Source organism: Equus quagga, chromosome 14, assembly GCF_021613505.1.
Source record: "Equus quagga isolate Etosha38 chromosome 14, UCLA_HA_Equagga_1.0, whole genome shotgun sequence".
Classification (NCBI taxonomy): domain Eukaryota; kingdom Metazoa; phylum Chordata; class Mammalia; order Perissodactyla; family Equidae; genus Equus; species Equus quagga.
The window spans coordinates 54,548,845-54,567,759 of NC_060280.1; the positions used below are offsets into that span (position 1 = coordinate 54,548,845).

Here is an 18,915-nt window from a genome sequence, read left to right on the forward strand (position 1 = left end):
ATGTTTAATCCTCAATCATTTTTTGACCTATTGGAAGCATTTCACAATGACATTTGCACCTCTTCCCAAAACCCCTCATTCATTTTCAATGCAAATCACAATTCTATCTTGATTCTCCTGTTGCTTGACTGGCAGCTGCTTCTAGTAAACTTTGTCAGTTAATTCATATCTCAAGGGCTCTGATCTACTGTCTTCACTTATCTAGCAGCCTCATCTAGTAACTTTGTTTTCAATATTGTTTGTACATAGGAAGACAACTCAAAATTTTAACTTCTAATCCATGCCTGTCCCGTGAATGCCATACTGATATAGCCAATGTCAACCGGGCATCTATTTGAATGCCTATTAGACATCTCAATCCCCCCAAACCTACCACCTCTGAGAGTGTTTCCCATTTTATTCTTCCAGTTATTCAAGTAAATTTTAACCTTTCAGTTATTCACAGTAGAAGACTTCCTTCTCTTTCCTTCTCACAACTTTATCCAATTCTGTTGGATAAATTTGATGGTAGATCTAGACTACCATCAAATCTGAATTTTTGCAATAGCTTTCTAAGTCCTCTTTCTGTGTCTATCTTGGCCCCATCATTCTCATTCTCATCTGAACCCAGTAGCCGGGGTTATCTTGATAAATTGTGGCTCTAATAATGTAATTCATTCTTCTGCTCAAAATTCTCTCATAGCCTTCGATCTTAGAGTAAAAGTGGATGGTCTTTTATAGCAATGATATCTTATATGATCTGGACCTTGGTCATGTCTCTGATCCCATGTCCAGTCTTCCCTCAGTCCCCTGTGCCCTTAAATTCTAGCCTTATTAACCTCCTTGCTACTCCTCAAACACACCAACCATGTTCCTATCTCAGGATATTCCTACTTGCTTTCCCTCTGTCTGGAATGCTTTTCCTTCACATATCTCATGCTCGCTCCTTCTTTTTCTTCAAGTCTCTTCTGCTAGTAAATTATGTACTTATTTTGCTTCTGTTTATTATCTCTTTCTTCCCTATTAGACTACAAGCTTCATGAGGACAAGGACTTTGCTTTGTTTTCTGCTTGTTGCCTAATGCCTGACATATAGTCAATATTCATTATTTGTACGTTGACTGAATGAATGGATTTTTCATTGATTCTATGCATTTTAAAAAGTCCTTCCCTTTAGTTTCTGCAGCCCATCTTCTTTTTCCCCCCACTGTCTATGTATTCATTTTTGCTTTTATTTTAGTTTTATTAAGATATGATTTATATACAAAACATTGCACTTATTTAATGTATGCATTTTGATGAGTTTAGACATACGCATCTACCTATGATAGTATCACCCGAATCAAAGGCTAACATTGTATACAGTGTTCTTAAATTTTGTTATATTAAATTTATTAATCTTTTCTTTATGCAGAGTGCTTTCTGAATCTTGTTGGAAATTTCCCCTTACCTGGATCTCATAAAGATTTTTCCCTGTATTTTTCTCCTCCTAATAACTTAAAAATTTTGTTTTTCACATTTAGGTCTGTACCCCATCTGGCATGTTATTTTGTGTATGGTTTGAGGTAGAAAAAGTGTGTATGCGTGTGTGTGTTCATCTACAAAATAATTTCTTCAATCATTTTTTACTTTTTACCTCTGAAATGTGCCATATTCTATATTGTTCATTTCTAGATTTTGTATTTTTTTCTATGTGTCTATTTGTCTACCCATGTGCCAACTGATAGACTTTTATATTATGTCATGATTTGTCTTTAGGCAATCTCCCTCCACTTTTTTAAAAAATTGTTTCTTGGCTAGTCTCACTACTTTACATTCTAAACAAAGAGTATAAACAACCTATCAAGTTCAAGAAAATATCCTATTAGGTTTTATTTGGAATTTTATTGAGTTTATAGATTAATTTGGGTGGAAAATTGAAGCATTTACATTTATTTGTCTTCTCATCAATGATGGTGGTATATCCCTCATGCTAGTTAAATCTTCTTTCATGTCACTCAATCTTTTTTTAAAATATTCTTTTCATGTATATTTTGCAACTATTGGTTTAGAGTTATCTTTAAGGATCCTATGACATTTGTTGCTGTTGCAAAGAGAGGCTTAGAAAAAGCAAACACTTCCTGACTGAGCACCTTTTGAATACAGGAATATTATTAAATTTCATATATTGATCTGAATTCTTGCAAATGTGGGGAATTTATTATTAATTTGAAGAGACTTGTCGATGAATACATAATATTTTCCAGGAATAGTTAAGATTTTGTTTCTTGTGTTGCAAACTTTTTTACTTTTGGTTTTATTGTCTTGGAAGGAAGTCTAGTCCTAAATTAAATAGAAATATTTTTGACTTGTATTTTATTTGAATGTAATATTTTAATATTTGTGCATAAGAAAGCTATAGATTTTCTCAAATTAAGTGGTTTTCCTCTATCCCTTTGGATCTTTGTGACGTGTCTCATGTTTCCACATAGACAAAGTCCAGAAATATAAACATCATGAATCTTTGTAGTGTTAATTAATCTTTACAATTCAACATTCAGTTAACCCTTACAATTTCAGTCTCTCCATGCTTTGGAGAGGTAATGCAGGATAGTGGTTAGTAACTCAGATTCCAGAGCAAATCAATTTGCATTCAAGTTCTGGTGAGGCCACTAACTAACTGTGTGACTTTAGGCAAGTCTTTTAAGCTCTATGTTCTTTTTTTTTCACTATCTGTAAAAACGGGATGTTGATAATAAGCACTTTACAGAGCTGTTGTGAGGATTAAGTTAGTTACTTATATATAAAATCTCTTACAATAATCAAAATCTTTACAATAATCCTGACATAAAATTAATCTATATAAATATTAACTATTATGGTTATAATTGACACTTAGAGCATACCCGTATTTTCTTAACCCAGATAAGTTATATACTGAAATATTTATTCAGCATTCTCCGTGTACATAGCAGAAGTGGTACATCTCCTTTCATAGTAGCTCCAATGGCCATGATGCCAAAATTCCTCTACCAACATTCACCCTTCCAGAAATTTGGACATTTTATAATCCATTGCTGACACTCCCCATTCTTTTCACTGTCTAACTAATTATATATATGTATTTCCATAATACACAAATGCACTGAGGTTACATCATCTTAAACCAAAGCCCAATTTATTTTAGACAATTGCCAAGTTCTTGCTAAAGCATAAAATTTTCCCATATTGTAGAATGTGCAAAGGTCTACAAAGAAAATAATTGACAAGAAAATTAATTAGCTTGTAGTAGCAAGCAAGAGAGGTATACAGGAATAATTTGCTAAAATCATAATAGTTTACTGAAGGACAAAATGAGCTCAACCTATGCAATTACTTAAGTAATAAATTAGAAAACTTCTTCTGGATCATTCAAGACTCATGGTTTGATGAGTGTACAAATAAGTAGCTGACCAATTTACAGTCCTCATCTCCAGATAGGTAACATCTCCTCTCACCCTATTGTTGACGGCAAGTCATAGCCAGTTCTCTTCACTCAGTGAAGTGCAGATATTCTATGAGTCATAAAGCTAGAAAATCTGGTAGCTTCTTCCACTTCTTTTCCATTCACCCACCATTTTAATTGATATTCTATTCTCTATTAGAGGATCCAAAAGACATAGTTCATTTGTTTCCACTTTTGTTGAATAGCAAAAGGTTAACTACATGCGCTGGACTGGACAAGATGCTTCTTAAAGCTAATCAAGAAGGCTTGGGCTGCCTGTGTTTCCTGAAGAAAAGAAAAAGAACACAAGATCAAAACAGTGATCCCTAGAAGCTTTCAATACACCCCTTGTCATGATTCTTCTTCCATTTGCTTTTGCCACTTCCCTTGGATTCTGTCTGTGACCCTTGTAGTCTGTTCACTAAAAAGTGCTGAGAGTGATCTCTGCAAAATCAAAGTTAGATTATGTCATTTCTCCATTCAAAAGCATTTAAGGGGTTTCCTATCTCATTCAGGATAAAAAGTTCAAAGCATTTACAACATGGTCACCAAAGCCCATTCAATCAAGCTTCTCACCATTTTTCTGAATTTGTCTCAGCCATTTCCCACTCTCGTTCCCTTCCAGTCCACTGTCATCTTGTTATTCTTTAAACATGTTAAGCACATATCTGCCTCTAAGCATTTGTACTTGCTATTCTCTGTGCTGGGGAACTTTTCCTTCATAGACCCACAGGATTCCCTCCCTCACTCTCCATTCTTTGCTCTGATTTCATCATTATCAATTCAAAGAAGCTTTTCCTTAATCATCTAGCTATAGCAGAACAACATCTATCTTTTTATGTCTCTTTAGTCTCCTTTACTTTTCATCTTAGCTCTATACCTCTCTGAAATATATTTACTTGTTTGTGTATTTAGAGTTTGTCTCCACTCACTAGAGTATGAGCTTTCCGAGAGTCAGGGCACCGTTAATTTTGTTCACTGGTATATTCCAAGAATCTAGAACAGAACCTGGAGCATAGTAAGTGCTTGAGAAATATTAGTCAAATGAATAAGTCAATCCCCAAATGTGCTTCTATCAGACTAATGAGGTATTCAAAGCTGTTCTGCTGAAGTATCTATGGGATTATGCAACCTGGGTGTCAGAAACCAGGGGTAGGAGATGGTGTGGCAAATATTTAGAGTATTGAGGTAAACTTTACTATAAAATATAATTTTATTTATGTTTCTGGGAGAAAGATTAATAATATGCTCATACTATAGTGTTATATAAAGTTGTTATGAGTGAGGGAAGTAATTGTTGGGTCTAAACTCAATGTACCTCTTCTAAGATATTTCACCCCCCAAAAATTTAAATGTTAACATGGGTGCTTGAAAAAGTTTCTTGGCAGTAATTGAGGATCTCAGAGCAGATTCTGAGTGTTCTGCGATCTGTAGTGTGAGAACAGTCAGGGAAACAGAGTATTCATCAACACAAACATTACCAGGATATAATTTATACTATCTGGCAATGGTAGCTCAATGTCAATAATGTGATACATGCATCCGGGGACCAAAGTCATACTTTCTCTACTGTCAAATCTTCTGTTTTCTAGTTTTTCAGGATCTGAGGCAGTATTTGGTAGCTCAATGTGTGTGTGTGTGTGTGTGTGTGTGTGTGTGTATGAGAGAGAGAGAGCAAGAGAGATGAATATAAGTAATAGTGGAAGCATGAGTACATTTCCATTTTAATAATTGCTACCATGTCCTTCCTTGTTTAATACTTCCTGTCTTGGTTTGGCTTACCTCCTTGATTTACTGGTTGATTGATTGATTGTGGAGGTGGAGGGGGATCCAGATGCATATAAGTAGAGTAAAAAATAGCAACTAATCACCAAACTATGTCAACAAGGAATACTAATTTGACCACCCAAGTGTTCAGCTGTCATTGGTCATTAGACCTCGCCACCAATATTACTCTCCCATTTATTTGACTTGCCAACAATGACTCTTGAAACTTACTGTTTTCAGTTGCCAGGAAAGAGGTAGAAATATCTTGTCATGGATTGTCGTTCAGTGGTGGGCATTTGGGTTTTAATACTTGGTTTTTCAAATGACTGTTGCACCTAAAATCAAAAAGAGGCTCTAGATGAGACCTTCCTCATATGCACTCTCAGAAAACATTTTGCGCCATAAGCCAGAAAATTATGGGAATGAAGAGGGCTCTTAAGGTTGATGGGACCAAGCCCATGGATGTTCCGGCTCCCTCCATTGCTACCCTACCTCTTAGAAGTGACACCCCAGTTCAGAATATGCTCTTTATCTCAAAATAAACACCTCATGCCTAACCCAAGACCTTTAAAATTCCATTTCTCCTATTTTCTGTTTCTGATCTATAGCTCTGACGATCAGTTATCCCTTGGGGTCTGTTCATGAGAACTGGATCCCAAAGATCTTCTACCTTCAATCTCCACCAAGGCTAACTCCTCAATTCAATAAGGTTCAAATTCCAGGATTTTGTCCTTAAGCCTGAATAGTGAACAACTTTTACATCCCCACCACCAAGCTGACCTCTGAAGTCTTTGGCCACGGACTGATCAATGTGATTGTATTTGCTCTAGATCCATTATTTCTAGTCTTTTCCTAGGAAATGCCCTTGAAAATGCAAAGTTTAAATCCTATTCATCCAACGGGACTTAACTTCCTAAGTTTCTATTCACAGAAACACTGACGCATGTTATGATGCAATCTACAACTGACTAAAGATATATCCCTCTTTTCTACAGGAGTGCTCCTGTCCTCTATGGTTTCGAATTTAAAAATAACCACATCCTCCCATGTTCTTAATACCAGTGCTTTTCTCCCTAAAAAAGGGAGGAGCACCTATTCATTCATGAATGTGTTTATTTATTCAACGGATATTAAGTTGAAGTGTTGAGCAAAGTCCTACTTTCATGAAGCTTGCATTCAAATGAGTAAATACAAGTAAAAACCAAACAAATGAAATATATATTGAATGGGTGGTGGTGAGAGCTATGGAGGAAAGTAAGCTGGGAAGGAGCAGGGAATAAGGAATGCCCTGAGTTGGGGAAGGAGTATCAGGTCTTCCCTTCTGGACTGCTCCATTCAAACAATATTTTCTCCTACATTCTCTTTTACATGTCCTAGGTCTTTTTCTTTATGGATCTTATCAGAATCTATAATGAAACATTTGTTTGTTGGCCTACATCTTTAGTATCCATCTCTCTCACAAGAATGTAAGTCCTAGGTAACCTGATGTCACCTGTGTCTCATTCACCCCTGCATCTCTAGGAAAGAACTCATTACCAGGTAGAACACCCAATACATATTTATTTAATAAGTTAAGCAATGAAAATTAATTCAAAATACTTTCCATTCTTTGAATGGTAAGAACTTATAGCCAATAACATACAAACTTGCATTTTATATTATTTTGTTCTCTTTTTATCTCATCCTGTGATGTATTAACATCTTCTTTCTTCTAAGTCAGATTTTAAACACCCGGAGGACAGAAACCAGGTGCCATTTTCCTTTTGTTTGCCTGACAAAGTCTGTCATAGTCACTTGAAACACAAATAATAGTAAAATCTTCCTGAGCAAATAAATGATTAGGAAAGGAAAGAGAAGCTTACCTTCCGAAATACTTCCTCTACATGACAGCACCAAGAGTGTCTTTGGAAGCATGTGATGAGTTGTGTAATGAAGAGAGATCCCTTTGTGATGTCTCTCCAGGACACATTATCTATGAAGATAGGGAGTGGTAAGCCTTGGGCTGTGGCCTTCACTATTTTTTTGTTTACATTTTTGATTTTTTGTCTTTAACGTAGCTTGGGAATTATCTTGAAATATTTAGGGGAAACACTTATAACCTTACATTAACTCATCTTCCACAGAGAGAACATGAAGAGCTGGCAGAGGTTAAACTAAAGGGGGGGGGCTCATTGGCATTGCTGGAGATTGCATAGTGATTGAATTGTATTTTGGGGACTGACTTTCTACTATGTGCCTTATGTTCATTTGCTTGGCTTTGAAAAGAGGCTTGACAAGTAACTGGAATTAACTCATTTTAGAGAGGAAAGAATAGCAGGTCAGAAGGATTAAAGACTTTTCCCATGTTCACACAGGTGGTTGTTTAGATTATATGCCATGTGGTCTTTCACAATATAATAAACAAAATAGGTAAACAGATCCAAAGGAAACTTTTGGAGGGGAAGGATATGTTTATAGCATAGATTGTGGCAATGGTTTCACGGGTATAGACTTACCTCAAACACATTCAATTATATACATTATACATATGTACAGCTTTTTGTATGTCACATATCTCCATAAAGTGATTAAAAGAAAACTTAAAAATTTGCAAATTAGGAACACTCAAATATAGGGCTTCTTAAGATGATTACCTAGAGGTCAAGACTGTTCACCTATTTTTAGGCCTACTAAGCCTCATAGTTTCTTTTCTATTTCTTTTAAAAGGACATTCACATCCCTGCTGGGGCATGCAATGGCACAACTCTAAATGGCATCAGATGGGAAATATGGATAAAAGGGCTTAGAGTTTATAATTTGAGAAAGGGCAGCCAGTCCCGGGACCCCGGACTCTACTCAAAATGTTAAATGGATTTAATAGAAAGTTGAATCTGTCATTTGTTTTTAAATAGTGTATGGTGAAGGGGGTTCCTCGTATTAGGTTGTTTTAATGTTTGGTATACGTTTGACTGTAAAGTGCAACACATAATGAAAATACGATTTTAAAAAGTGGAAAAAACCAGAATCTCCATCTCCACAAAACAGAAAAGGTAAAATGTAAAATGTATTGACGGCCCTCAAAATTTATCTCAGATCATTGCTGCATAGAGCCTATCTTGATTTTCTAGAATCCTTCTGAGGTGCCCTCAGACCCACAAACCCCTGTCTGCAACTGAAAGACACATACGTGGGGTCGAGGAGCAGAAAGCAATGAAGTCCTTCTCTACGTGGGTCTTGTAAACGGCGTCCTCCTCCAAGTTCTCAGGTGCCAAGGCTGCTAGACAGTCACGGATCCACAATTCCCCACGATTTGCTGTAGAGACATCAACTTGTTACACATTGTGTGCCTCCCTCAGTGTGACTATCACAGTTGCCCACCTCATTCCTTTTAAACGTTTATTCTAACCAGTTTCACACACACACACACACACACACAACACTTTGCCTCTCTCTAGTGTTTTTGGGCAATGTGCCATCTAATAGTAAGAGCATCATGTCAATAAATAGTTACAATGGAAAGAATCTATTTACTAAGAAGAGTAAATTTTAAAGAAACTGGAGGAATCCATTTGAGCGAAGAAGTTAAAGAACTAAGGAGTTAAAACCTTATCTGCATAATTTCATAGCTTAGTTACTATTTTTTAGCTAAATTATTTCTGCTCTTTTCTTCTCAAACACTGCTTCAAAAGCTAAGAGGCAATTGGAAGTCAGAAAAAAAAAAGAAAAGAAAATTTTTACTGCAATTCCAACTTCCCTCATCTTCCTACTCATTTCCCTTTCAACAATGTATGAGAAAAATAAGGGTGCTGCTATTACATTATAGCCTCATTTTCAAATGAAATTCTCCTCAAGAGTGTCAAAATGTCTGTAAAACATTTACAAGTAAAGCTGTCGTTAAACTGATTTCGTTTCAAAGTTTGAATATTTTTGTTTTACTTTGATATAGGGACTCTGATAACCTCCTTTACACTTACTTTAGATTAAATCGAATTGAAATTTCTTAGACGACGAGACAAATTCTCATAATACCAGCCCCCTAGAAGGAATTTCCAAATAGTTTAGTTGAGTTTATTTACACTGGATGGGGTCCAAGATTTTTTCCCCTAGAAACAAAACATAGGTCACAATCGTCTGCAAACAGCTTCATGACCTTTGGATTTTCCACCTCAGAACTCACCACCTCTGCAGGCCTGGACAATGATGACCTTAGGTTTGTCCTTTAGACTGGGGCAGTTCCTGTTGTTGAATAGCCGGAAGATGGTGTCGTAAGGTAGCACATCTGGTTTTTCATCACTATGTGTTGTTCCGCAGATTCCATCCAGGATACCGTGAGACATGAACACTAAGAATGTGCTGTCTGAAGACCTGTGATCTTGGTGGGCAGCAAATTCCCGCAGCACTGACTCCATATCCTGAAAAAGACCACAAAGTCTTACTTTAACATGACAAACATTAAAATTAATCTAACCTCCTATTTATCACGAGCAGTAAAAGAAACATCTGTCATGTTCCAATCATAGTGCCTTCAAAAAGTGGTTGGTCGCTGACAGTTGTTTTATTTTTCTTTCTATCTTGGAGCACTGGGTTCAGCTGTTCGCTTGTGCTGACAAGAAGAAAACTGTCCTCGTGATACATATTGTATTTACTTATTGTCACATATTTTTTCCTTTCCATCTCTGTCTTTTCTCTCATTACTTAATAAGAGCCTTTCGTCATAAATGTATCATACCACTTTCTTTCTAAGACCCTTCCCACTGTGCTTAGAATAAAATCAGACTTCTGACAAATGTATATCCTCCCTCCCACTGTCCTTCCTCCTGCTCTAGCCTCTACTCACGCTGGCCTTTCTGTGCTTCTCATGTGCTGGTTTCATATTCAGTTCGGATTTTTCACTTGTAGCCATTTTTGCTTGGAATGTATTTCAGTCACACCTTTCCAGAGCCATCTTGTTTCTTGGAGTCCTGTGTCAGCTCCTATATTATCTCCTCAAAAAGTCTTTTCTTGACCATCCTATCAAACATTATTACTCCCCACTTACCACTTAGCTCTGATGTTTCCTTTTTCCTTTTCTTTTCACTTACTTTTAACTTTCTTTTCACTCTTATAGAGACACATAGGTACACCAAATCTCTGAAATTTTCTGTTGGGCTTACAGCTTGATTACCCCCCCACCAAGTGAACCCAGATCAATGGGAGTTGGGAACTTCCTGTCTCATTTACAGACCTATCCCCAGTGCCAAGAATAGCCCCAAAACAAAGCATGGACTCAATATTTATAGGGCAAGTACACACTCACTAAATATTCATTACTCTAGAATTTTCTGGGGAATATTGGGCTGAATCCTAATCATCCCACTTTGGAAAAAAGAAATGTGTGGGTACACATGCCAATCCTTTTTTGTCCAGTTTTATGGAGCTGAGGATATTTGGAGCTCAAAAGAGACACAGATTTCACCTACCTAATGCTTTAATTTTGTAAACAAGCACACACACACACAGCTGCCTAAGGTTGTTAAAGCATCTGCCTAATATCATAAAGCAAATCTGTTAGTGGAGGATCTATGCTGAATGTATGTGTGTTAGGGATGGGTGAGGGGCCATTACCGTGGCTGTGAGTTGCTCTTTCACATCCACACTGTAGCCAAGATCCTCGAGCAGCCTCTTCATCCCTGAGAGGTCAAAGTCAGCCCCAGTCCTGAAAGGGAGATGGTCAAATTCTGTATTGCATATGATGAGAGCCCGACGAGTGCGATCCTTTTTGTCCTTTATTGGGTAGATCTGCAGGAAGTGGAATGCAGTGAGTTTGATTTACCTAACTCTCTTTTAAACCCTCATCCACCAATCACTGTTGCTTTGTTAAGGGCTCATATAGCTGCCCTCTCCCCTATCCCATACCAGAAGACACTGCCTCCCTCTCTCTGAAATGGATTGAGTTGACGGTAGAAAGAAGCACAAATTGGAAGTGAATTATTGTTCAAGAGCCCAGAATAAGACCCATTACGTGTCTGGGATGGTTACTCAAGAATCCTGAGGACACTAGAATAATTCCTACCCTCTTCTTCTCCTCTCTTTTCTCCAGCTACTCAAATCTTTCTTAACATTCAAGATTCAGGTCACATTTAATAAAAACGAGGAGACATTTAGCTCCAGCTAAAAACGAATACATCAAAGCTCATTTGCCTCTGGTAATGTTATTATTTTGGTACTGTTTCTAACTTGTCAGCATAAGATGCCTTGCAGACTTCAATGATATTTTTTAAATATGCTTCACATTTAGGCTTTTCAAATAGAATGCACAGAGTTACTACTCAGTCGTGTTATCTTACAAATTTTTTGAGTCTATGACTACAGCTAAAATTGTCAGAAATCCCAAACAGGTAAGAGAACAAATAAGTGAACAAAGTGAAAGATCTGTATTTCATCACCATCCCCGCTCCTCCTCTCTGCAACTAGTGTTTTAAGAAATTGTGGATTGAGTGAAAGTAATTGTTTCTCCCTCTTTCTCTATTTTATATACAGAGCACAGCACCTCTTCAGCCCTTTCTTTACACAGTCTCAGGTATTCTTCATGAGGACAAAGCTTGAGGGTATCCGTAGGTTCTGCTGACTCAGCTGGTCCAGCCGCAATTTCCTCAAGAGCTGCAGGATATATGAGATATACAGATATAACTTATGATATCTGCCTCTGAGATCCAACTATCTCTTAAGAATACTGACAGGGAAGGGATACCCTGGAAGAAGATTTTTTAACATGTAGGAGTTATAATTCTATCTAACTTCTAGTATAAGGGGATGTATTATGACTGGGAAAGAAGGAAGAAATCCTTGGCAGAGAAAGGAGATCCACTCAAAAATGCAATAACAGATTCTGATCATTCAGAAGAAAACACCTCAATGATTTGGGATCAAATTTAGCCTTTCCATATTCAGCAAAAACAGTTTCACTTTTTCCACTGGTTTTACTCCAGGACACTCACTCATCCATGTGGCCTTTCTGATGTCTTCGAGCAAGAGTATATTGAGTGAAGATTTATCAGAGTGCCATCCATTAGAAATATAATTGAATCGCATGTACAATTTTAAATTTTCTAATCCACATTAGGAAAGTAAAAAAGAAAGAGATGAAATTAATTTTGATAATATACTTTATTTAACATAATGTATCCAAAATATTATCATTTCAGCATGTGTTACTAGCCACAATTCAAGCACTTAATAGCCACAGGTGGCTAGTAGCTATCATCTTGGATGGTTTAACATCACAAATCCAGTCCTAATTCACACAACACATACAGACACATATACACACCAAACACGTAATAGAATCTTGAATCCTATACCATCCAAGTATTATTTTTTCAGCAACCTCAGTCTGAATTCTTAACCTTTCCAAAGGAGATAGGCTTCAGCATTTCCTCATCCAGTTGTGAAGTCAGCTATTTAAAGGAGACGTGCTATCTGGTAACCATAGTGCCGTATCCAGAGTTGAAGGGACAATTTTTTCTCAGAGATTCTAACATAGTCCTGGTGTCCTTGTCTCCAGAGTGTTGAACAACCAGCACTAGGTTTTTAACCCGTGTTTTAAAATGCAAGGAACAGAAATAACTCTTCCCTGTTGGAAGTTTGCTTCTGACTCATTCTGACTCAATCCCAGAGCAATGTGATATTATCCGACACTGCTTGCCCTCCTTTGACTGAGATTTCTCAAGAGACTGGGGAAGTCCAGAGCCCTCCCTGGGAGAAGGAAGGAAGAAGAATTCTTAAACAGAAATCACAGGAGAAGTTTACCAAGATCTGACATAGCAAGAGTTTTGTCCATAAAAGGAATAAATCTTTCGGTTCAGTTACATGAACCAACCAAGACATTCTCTGATTTTACTTTATTTAAATGAGAAAAGCAATATTATCTTGCATACAATTTTCAGTTTTTATATTTTGTAAATATTTTTCTATTTCACTCATTTATTGCCATTAGTTTATAAATAATATTTTTTGATAAATATCTTTCTAAAAAGTATGCTAAAAAGCTAAACTCTAGAGATGCAGCAAATTGTAAGTGTTCAAGAACACCAAACTTTCTGAACATTTCTTTTTATAAATTAAATAGTGGCACGCACTCTCCCTTCCTATTGCAGAAGATTCTGCCAATGTGAAGGCACACAGAGTCCTAGAGTATTCCCTGGGCAGAGGGTATGTATTCTCGCCAGAAGTCTCCTCTGTTTCCAGGTTATTTACAGGTTTGGTGAACTCTCTAACTTAACAAATGTCATCTCCTAATGACCATTATATGTTTATGTACAGATAGAGTGGTTTGCAGATAAAATTGGGAATTAGGATTTCTAACCTACATCTAATGGTAAAATTAGTATGAAAACGAATCCTTTCATTACAACGTAATAAATATTATAATGCAGTCTGCTGTCCAAGAGAGTTCCTACTAGCTTGGCAGCACAGCAGAAAGAAATGAGAGAATTAGGAGTTTAGATAAAAATTGTAACATCTAAATCTTATCTGTTACCTAATGAAATGCTCAGAAACCCCTTAAATTGATACAAAAAGGAAAGAGACTAGTACAAGGTAAGACAAAACCATCTCCTTGGCAGGTAGGAATTTCAGTAATTATCTCTCTGACTCAGTAACAGTCTTTGGCACATGGTACGTCCATATATGAGTTCATTAATAAACGGACAAATAGCTTGCATTCTTCCTGTCTCCCACTCCATTTCCTCAGTACTGCGCTAGGACCTCTCGGAATTGTATCCATGTTCAACAGGCCTGGCCAGGGCCTTTGTATATTCTAATAGCCCAGCTCATCCAGCTTTCTGGCCTGCTGGGCCAGTGTCCGCTAGGGGTCTTGAGATTCCTCTGGAGGCTCCCTGTGCAGATGGATGCCAGGGAGCCACTGGACACTCCATGAGAGAGTCTATACCTGCCTCCTGCCTGCCACAGATTCTTCTGATGGGATAGGTCACTTCACTTTAATGTTTGTTGTGATCATGATCCTGGGATTACTAAAATCATTGAAACCTCCATTACTTCAATTCTGATTCTCATTTGTTAAATTATCTATGATTTTCTTTTTTAATTCCAAATTATTTCCATCCCATCCTAGGTTTAAGAGAAAATCATAAACCTGCACAAAGACCGGCTTAAATATTAATGAGAACAGAGCCTAGGCCACAATCTTGGACATCTATGAGAGTAGCATGTGCTTTCACCTGGTGGGACTGTCCCTTCTCCGTAGAGAGGGACTTAGGGAAAAAGCTGATTTGCTATAGTGAGGTCTCTGTAATTTATACTGCCTTTTGTTTATTACTGCTTATTATTATTGATAAACCCTAGTATTGAGGGCTGGGATTTCAGGCTAAACTCAGCGAATTCAATCTGTCACTGATGAACTTGGGCCTGAGGATATTTAGGCTCTAGTAATATTTATAATTCAACCTAGGTCAAAAGCTTTGAAAGTTTTAATGTCTTAGACACTTAGACCTCCTCATCATATTTTGTAACTCACAGAAATCAGTAAGCACTGGAAAGGTCTAAATATTGAAAGCCAAATAATAATTATGGTAACTAATATTTATTGCATGCATGTACTTCATTTGTCTATGTATCCTCTATTTATTATGTGCCTGCTATGTACATGGCACTCTGATAAGAGGTGTTACTCGTCGGTGAAGAAAACAGTTATGGTCTGGATTAACAAACTTGGTGGATTATAGTCCTGTCTAATGAGACAGAAATGGGGATAAAAGTGGAATAGATTTGATGAGGAGAATTAAGTGTTTAATTTTACATATATTAGTTTTGTGCCAGTGGAATATTTGAGTGGAAATGTTGAATGCAGCTAGAGCTAAATGTATCTGGAGCTCAGAGGAGAGTTCTGGACAAGAGCTAAAATCTTAGGAGTTTTCAGCCTGTGCCTGTCATTATGTTCCTTGCCTCACAAAGCCTATTAAGAAGTGGCTAAAATTGTCCCCATTCCACAAATGCTGTGACTGATGCCTAGGGAGGTTAAGAAACTTGAATGAAATCACAGAGTGTCCAAAGTGACAGAACCTGGGCTCAAGTTCAGGTGTGCCTTACTACAAAGTCTCTACAATTAGCTATTTCTATGAGGAATCTAAAGGCAAAGACTCAGCTTCTTAGCTAATTGGAAATCTAATCCCCTCTCACGAGAGACAAGACAGCCTTTAAAGACAATGACAGATTTAATGAAAATGATACTTTAGTAATAGAAGCATGGGAGGACTATAGAGGACAGTGGAGGGGACTTGGAGCTAAGTAAACTCTGGAAAATTTGAAGTAAACGATCCCGGTCTTACCTCTTCTACTGATGACACTTCTGTCTATGTTAAACAAGGCTTGCCAAAGAATTTGACCTGCTTCATGGCGTCTGTCTCGCACAGAGTCCACCAAGACCCAGGGCTTGTCTCCAGGTTTGGCTTCATAAAATTTTTTCCTTTCCTCTTCTTTCAATTTCAGGACATCTTTTTCCACCAAGCCAACCGAAAGTCCAGTAATGAGCTCTTTGCCCACAGATTCCAAAGTTTTAAGTAGATTTCTCTCTTGTCTGTCTTCTGTCAGAAATACAAAGATTCCTTCATTTGTGGGAACAGCTTAAAGAGTTTTGCCCTGACTTTAAAGAGCTGCCTGTAATGTGAAATACCCCTGAAAATACCTTCTGACTATTTCACCGTCTCCCCAGCAAAGTACATACCTCTTTCATTGTACCTGTAGCGTTCTTTCAGCCTATCAAATTCATACTAAGTTGTGTTTGATTCATTGCCACTTAAGATTTTTTTGGTAGCTTCTCATTTCCCTTCTGTGACATTGGGCCTAATGCTAGCTTTCTGGTCATTCACGGGGCTCATATTTCTCTTTCTCTTTCTCACAGTGATGATGATCCACCCGGAATGCATGCTTCAAGGAAAGTCCATGCTCTTACCCAAACTGTAAATTCCTCCCACTAGACTGTAGGATCTTTTCCCTCCTCTGTATTTAGTTTCCTCGGTAAAAGCATCATGCCTTTGAATCTACATCATTGTATCCACATCCCTTACCCCCCTCTTTATGCTTAAAATACTTAAAAGTACTTGTATGCTTCCTGAATACATGAATTAATGAATAAGTGAGTGAATGCATCTAGAGTCCTAATACTTTACATCTTGTTTCAATCAAAATTGAGAACTGAAAATAGTCTGATGACTAAACTTTCAATATGGTAGATTAATTTGATGCCAGGTTAATTTATTACTCTCTGAGATAATTTGAGTTTTTATAGGGGAATGTAGAAGTCAACATAATAAATCTTTTATTTTAATACCACAGATACATTTTGGACATATGGTATGGATATGATAGTTTATGGGAAGGCAGGATATCGCGTTAATTACCAATTAATTCTTAGGGAATTATCCATTCTATCTGGATATAAGGATAGCCTTGACACAAAATGACATTTTCTGAAAAAAAAGTGCCAGAATATTGAAGAACAACTTTGGCTCAGAAGCACCAGGCTCATTGTCCCCATTAACTTGAATTATTCTTTCAATAAATGTTTATTGGGTAATGATTATGAGAAAGAAACATGGAAATTACCAAGCATGAATAAAAAGTTACCTAATATCAACTAACTTAATAACAGCTAATGTCTCTTGCCCACTTATCATGATTAAAAAAAGAAACACAGGAGGCTGGCTCGGTGGCCTAGCTGTTGAGTTCACATGCTTCGCTTGGTTGCCCAGGGTTCGCCAATTTGGATCCTGGGTGCAGACCTACCCACCGCTTGTGAAACCATGCTGTGGCACGTGTCCCGCATATAAAGTAGAGGAAGACGGGCCCAGATGGTAGCTCAGGGCCAGTCTTCCTCAGCAAAAGGAGGAGGATTCGTAGCAGATGTTAGCTCCCAGCTAATAGTCCCCAAAAACAAAACAAAACAAAACCTGTGATAGCCAAGAAATCCAAGAAATACTGTGCTCCAGTAGTTAGCACCAGGGCTAGAAAGAAAGGGGGGAAAACTGGAGTCACTTTAAAAAGACTGAGTGTAATTCAACACAGGAGCTGACGAAGGGGGCAGGAATTCAAAGCCTCACTCATCTGATTCTGGGAGCAGTATTTATGACCCTGACCAGGATGACTACTTTGGAATCAAGAGGAAACCGAGAAGATTTCAGAGTACATATAGAAACTTCCAGAGTTGTCTCACACACAAGTAACTTACTCTATTTGTCTTTACCTTCCCTTTGATTGCTAGAAGCTGAAAGAAAGGAATTAACTTCTTCCTCGATCTGAGATAGCTGGAGACAGCACTCTCCTTCAGCATTTCTCAGGCAGTGTCCCCTGATTCAAGTTACACAAAGCTAACAAAGGGAAGAGTTCAGCCGGCACACTATTGGCTCACTTCCCTTTTGTTATTTCTGCCTGTCACAGTGTTTTCTAAGACCCAAGTCACTGACTCCTAGTCAGAAAAGGACCCCTACTCACCAGCCATAGGTAACAGCCTCAGACCCTTCCTGCTGCCTTGAAGAGAGCCACAGGCTTGAAAATGAAAGTTACTGGCTGTTTCCTTAGCACAGGGGGAGGGGCCATCTAATCATGAATTGTGAAACTACTGCTCAGAACTTCTGGGTTCATTGTTGGGAAATACCCAGTAGTCCGCAAATGAGTTACCCAGTCCTTTAGGAAGAAAAGTTTCTTCCTTTTGGAAGAAAAAAAATGGAAATGACAGAATATTGTCCTATAAGTTGGTCCCTTTGACTGTTTTTTCCTTCCTTTTCCTTCTCTCTTTTCACTGCCCCCACACCTCCTTCTCTCTATCTTTCTGATCTCTCAGCATTTTTCCTTTGCTCGTCCAAAAGCACATCATGAAGAAGTTAAAACTAACAAGTCTCCTTTCATTTCCGGATAAGAATGACCCAAATTGCTTCTGTTTCCTGTTTTAACTGTGCCGATCCTGATGATATCATCCGCTCCCTGTCTCCCTGTCTTCTCAATCTTTTACTGGAGATGATTGCTGAAGGAGCCCTGGTCTCCACTCCCCTCATGCTTTTCTTTACCTACCTGAGCCTGCCTCAACATATAATTTTTACTGACGGTGACTGCTCACTTCCCCTTTTTGATTTTCTCTGAACAAAGAGTCATCATACAAGCAGTCTCAGGCTGCTGTAGAATGAATGTGTGATAGTACAAAAGACATATGTCTGGAAGAACAGTTAGTGAATGTGAAAAAGAATGACTGTGATACGTTGAACTTTGACGGTGTTCAAAACGTCAGAAGTTCATCTTCACTTTTAACAGTTAGGATTAGAAAGCGCTCATACTTACAAGTGGAAGGGTAGTTCTTCCAGTCTTTCCTGAGTCTAGCATTGCTCAGTGTGGGATTTCGGATTTCACTCCAAACTCAAGATCTTTGCACCATGCAGGGACATTATTCTGCGTACAACACATTCTAGTGCTTATTGATAGGGTGTCATGTCTTGTCTGCTTAATGTTTCACGTTTGCTGACTTGTTTTCTCAATGAGACTGTAAACTACTAGTTGGAGTTGAATCAAAATTACTTTGTATCCCTGAAATGCCTTAAGGAAGGATAGAAATATGTAATTTCTGGTAATGGCTTTGTGAATAGTGAACTCTGGAATGTTAGATAAGTCTGTTATCACATTATCTGCCTTCTCTGCATCTCTCTTGCTGAGCTCCAAATTCTTTGAAATCAGTTACCTGCTGTG

General features: G+C 37.8%; 1 protein-coding gene across 2 annotated transcripts; it reads right to left on the bottom strand.

The window, feature by feature from the left end:
* Nucleotides 1-3,118: 3,118 nt before the first annotated feature.
* LOC124225440 (caspase-13-like) lies at nt 3,119-17,776 on the bottom strand. 2 transcript variants are annotated; one of them, XM_046638110.1, is made up of 9 exons: nt 17,674-17,776; nt 15,513-15,767; nt 11,717-11,826; nt 10,792-10,965; nt 9,365-9,599; nt 8,375-8,500; nt 7,071-7,180; nt 5,440-5,543; nt 3,119-3,726 (listed from the first exon to the last, which is right to left on the bottom strand). In XM_046638110.1, exons 1-8 carry the CDS (start codon nt 17,678-17,680, stop codon nt 5,445-5,447), a joined length of 1,116 nt encoding a protein of 371 aa, XP_046494066.1. In that variant the 5' UTR covers nt 17,681-17,776; the 3' UTR covers nt 3,119-3,726; nt 5,440-5,444. The 2 variants fall into 2 exon arrangements, with proteins under 2 accessions (XP_046494066.1, XP_046494067.1); XM_046638111.1 differs by having other exon boundaries at nt 15,513-15,764; nt 17,674-17,718.
* Between the last annotated feature and the right edge of the window lie 1,139 nt (nt 17,777-18,915).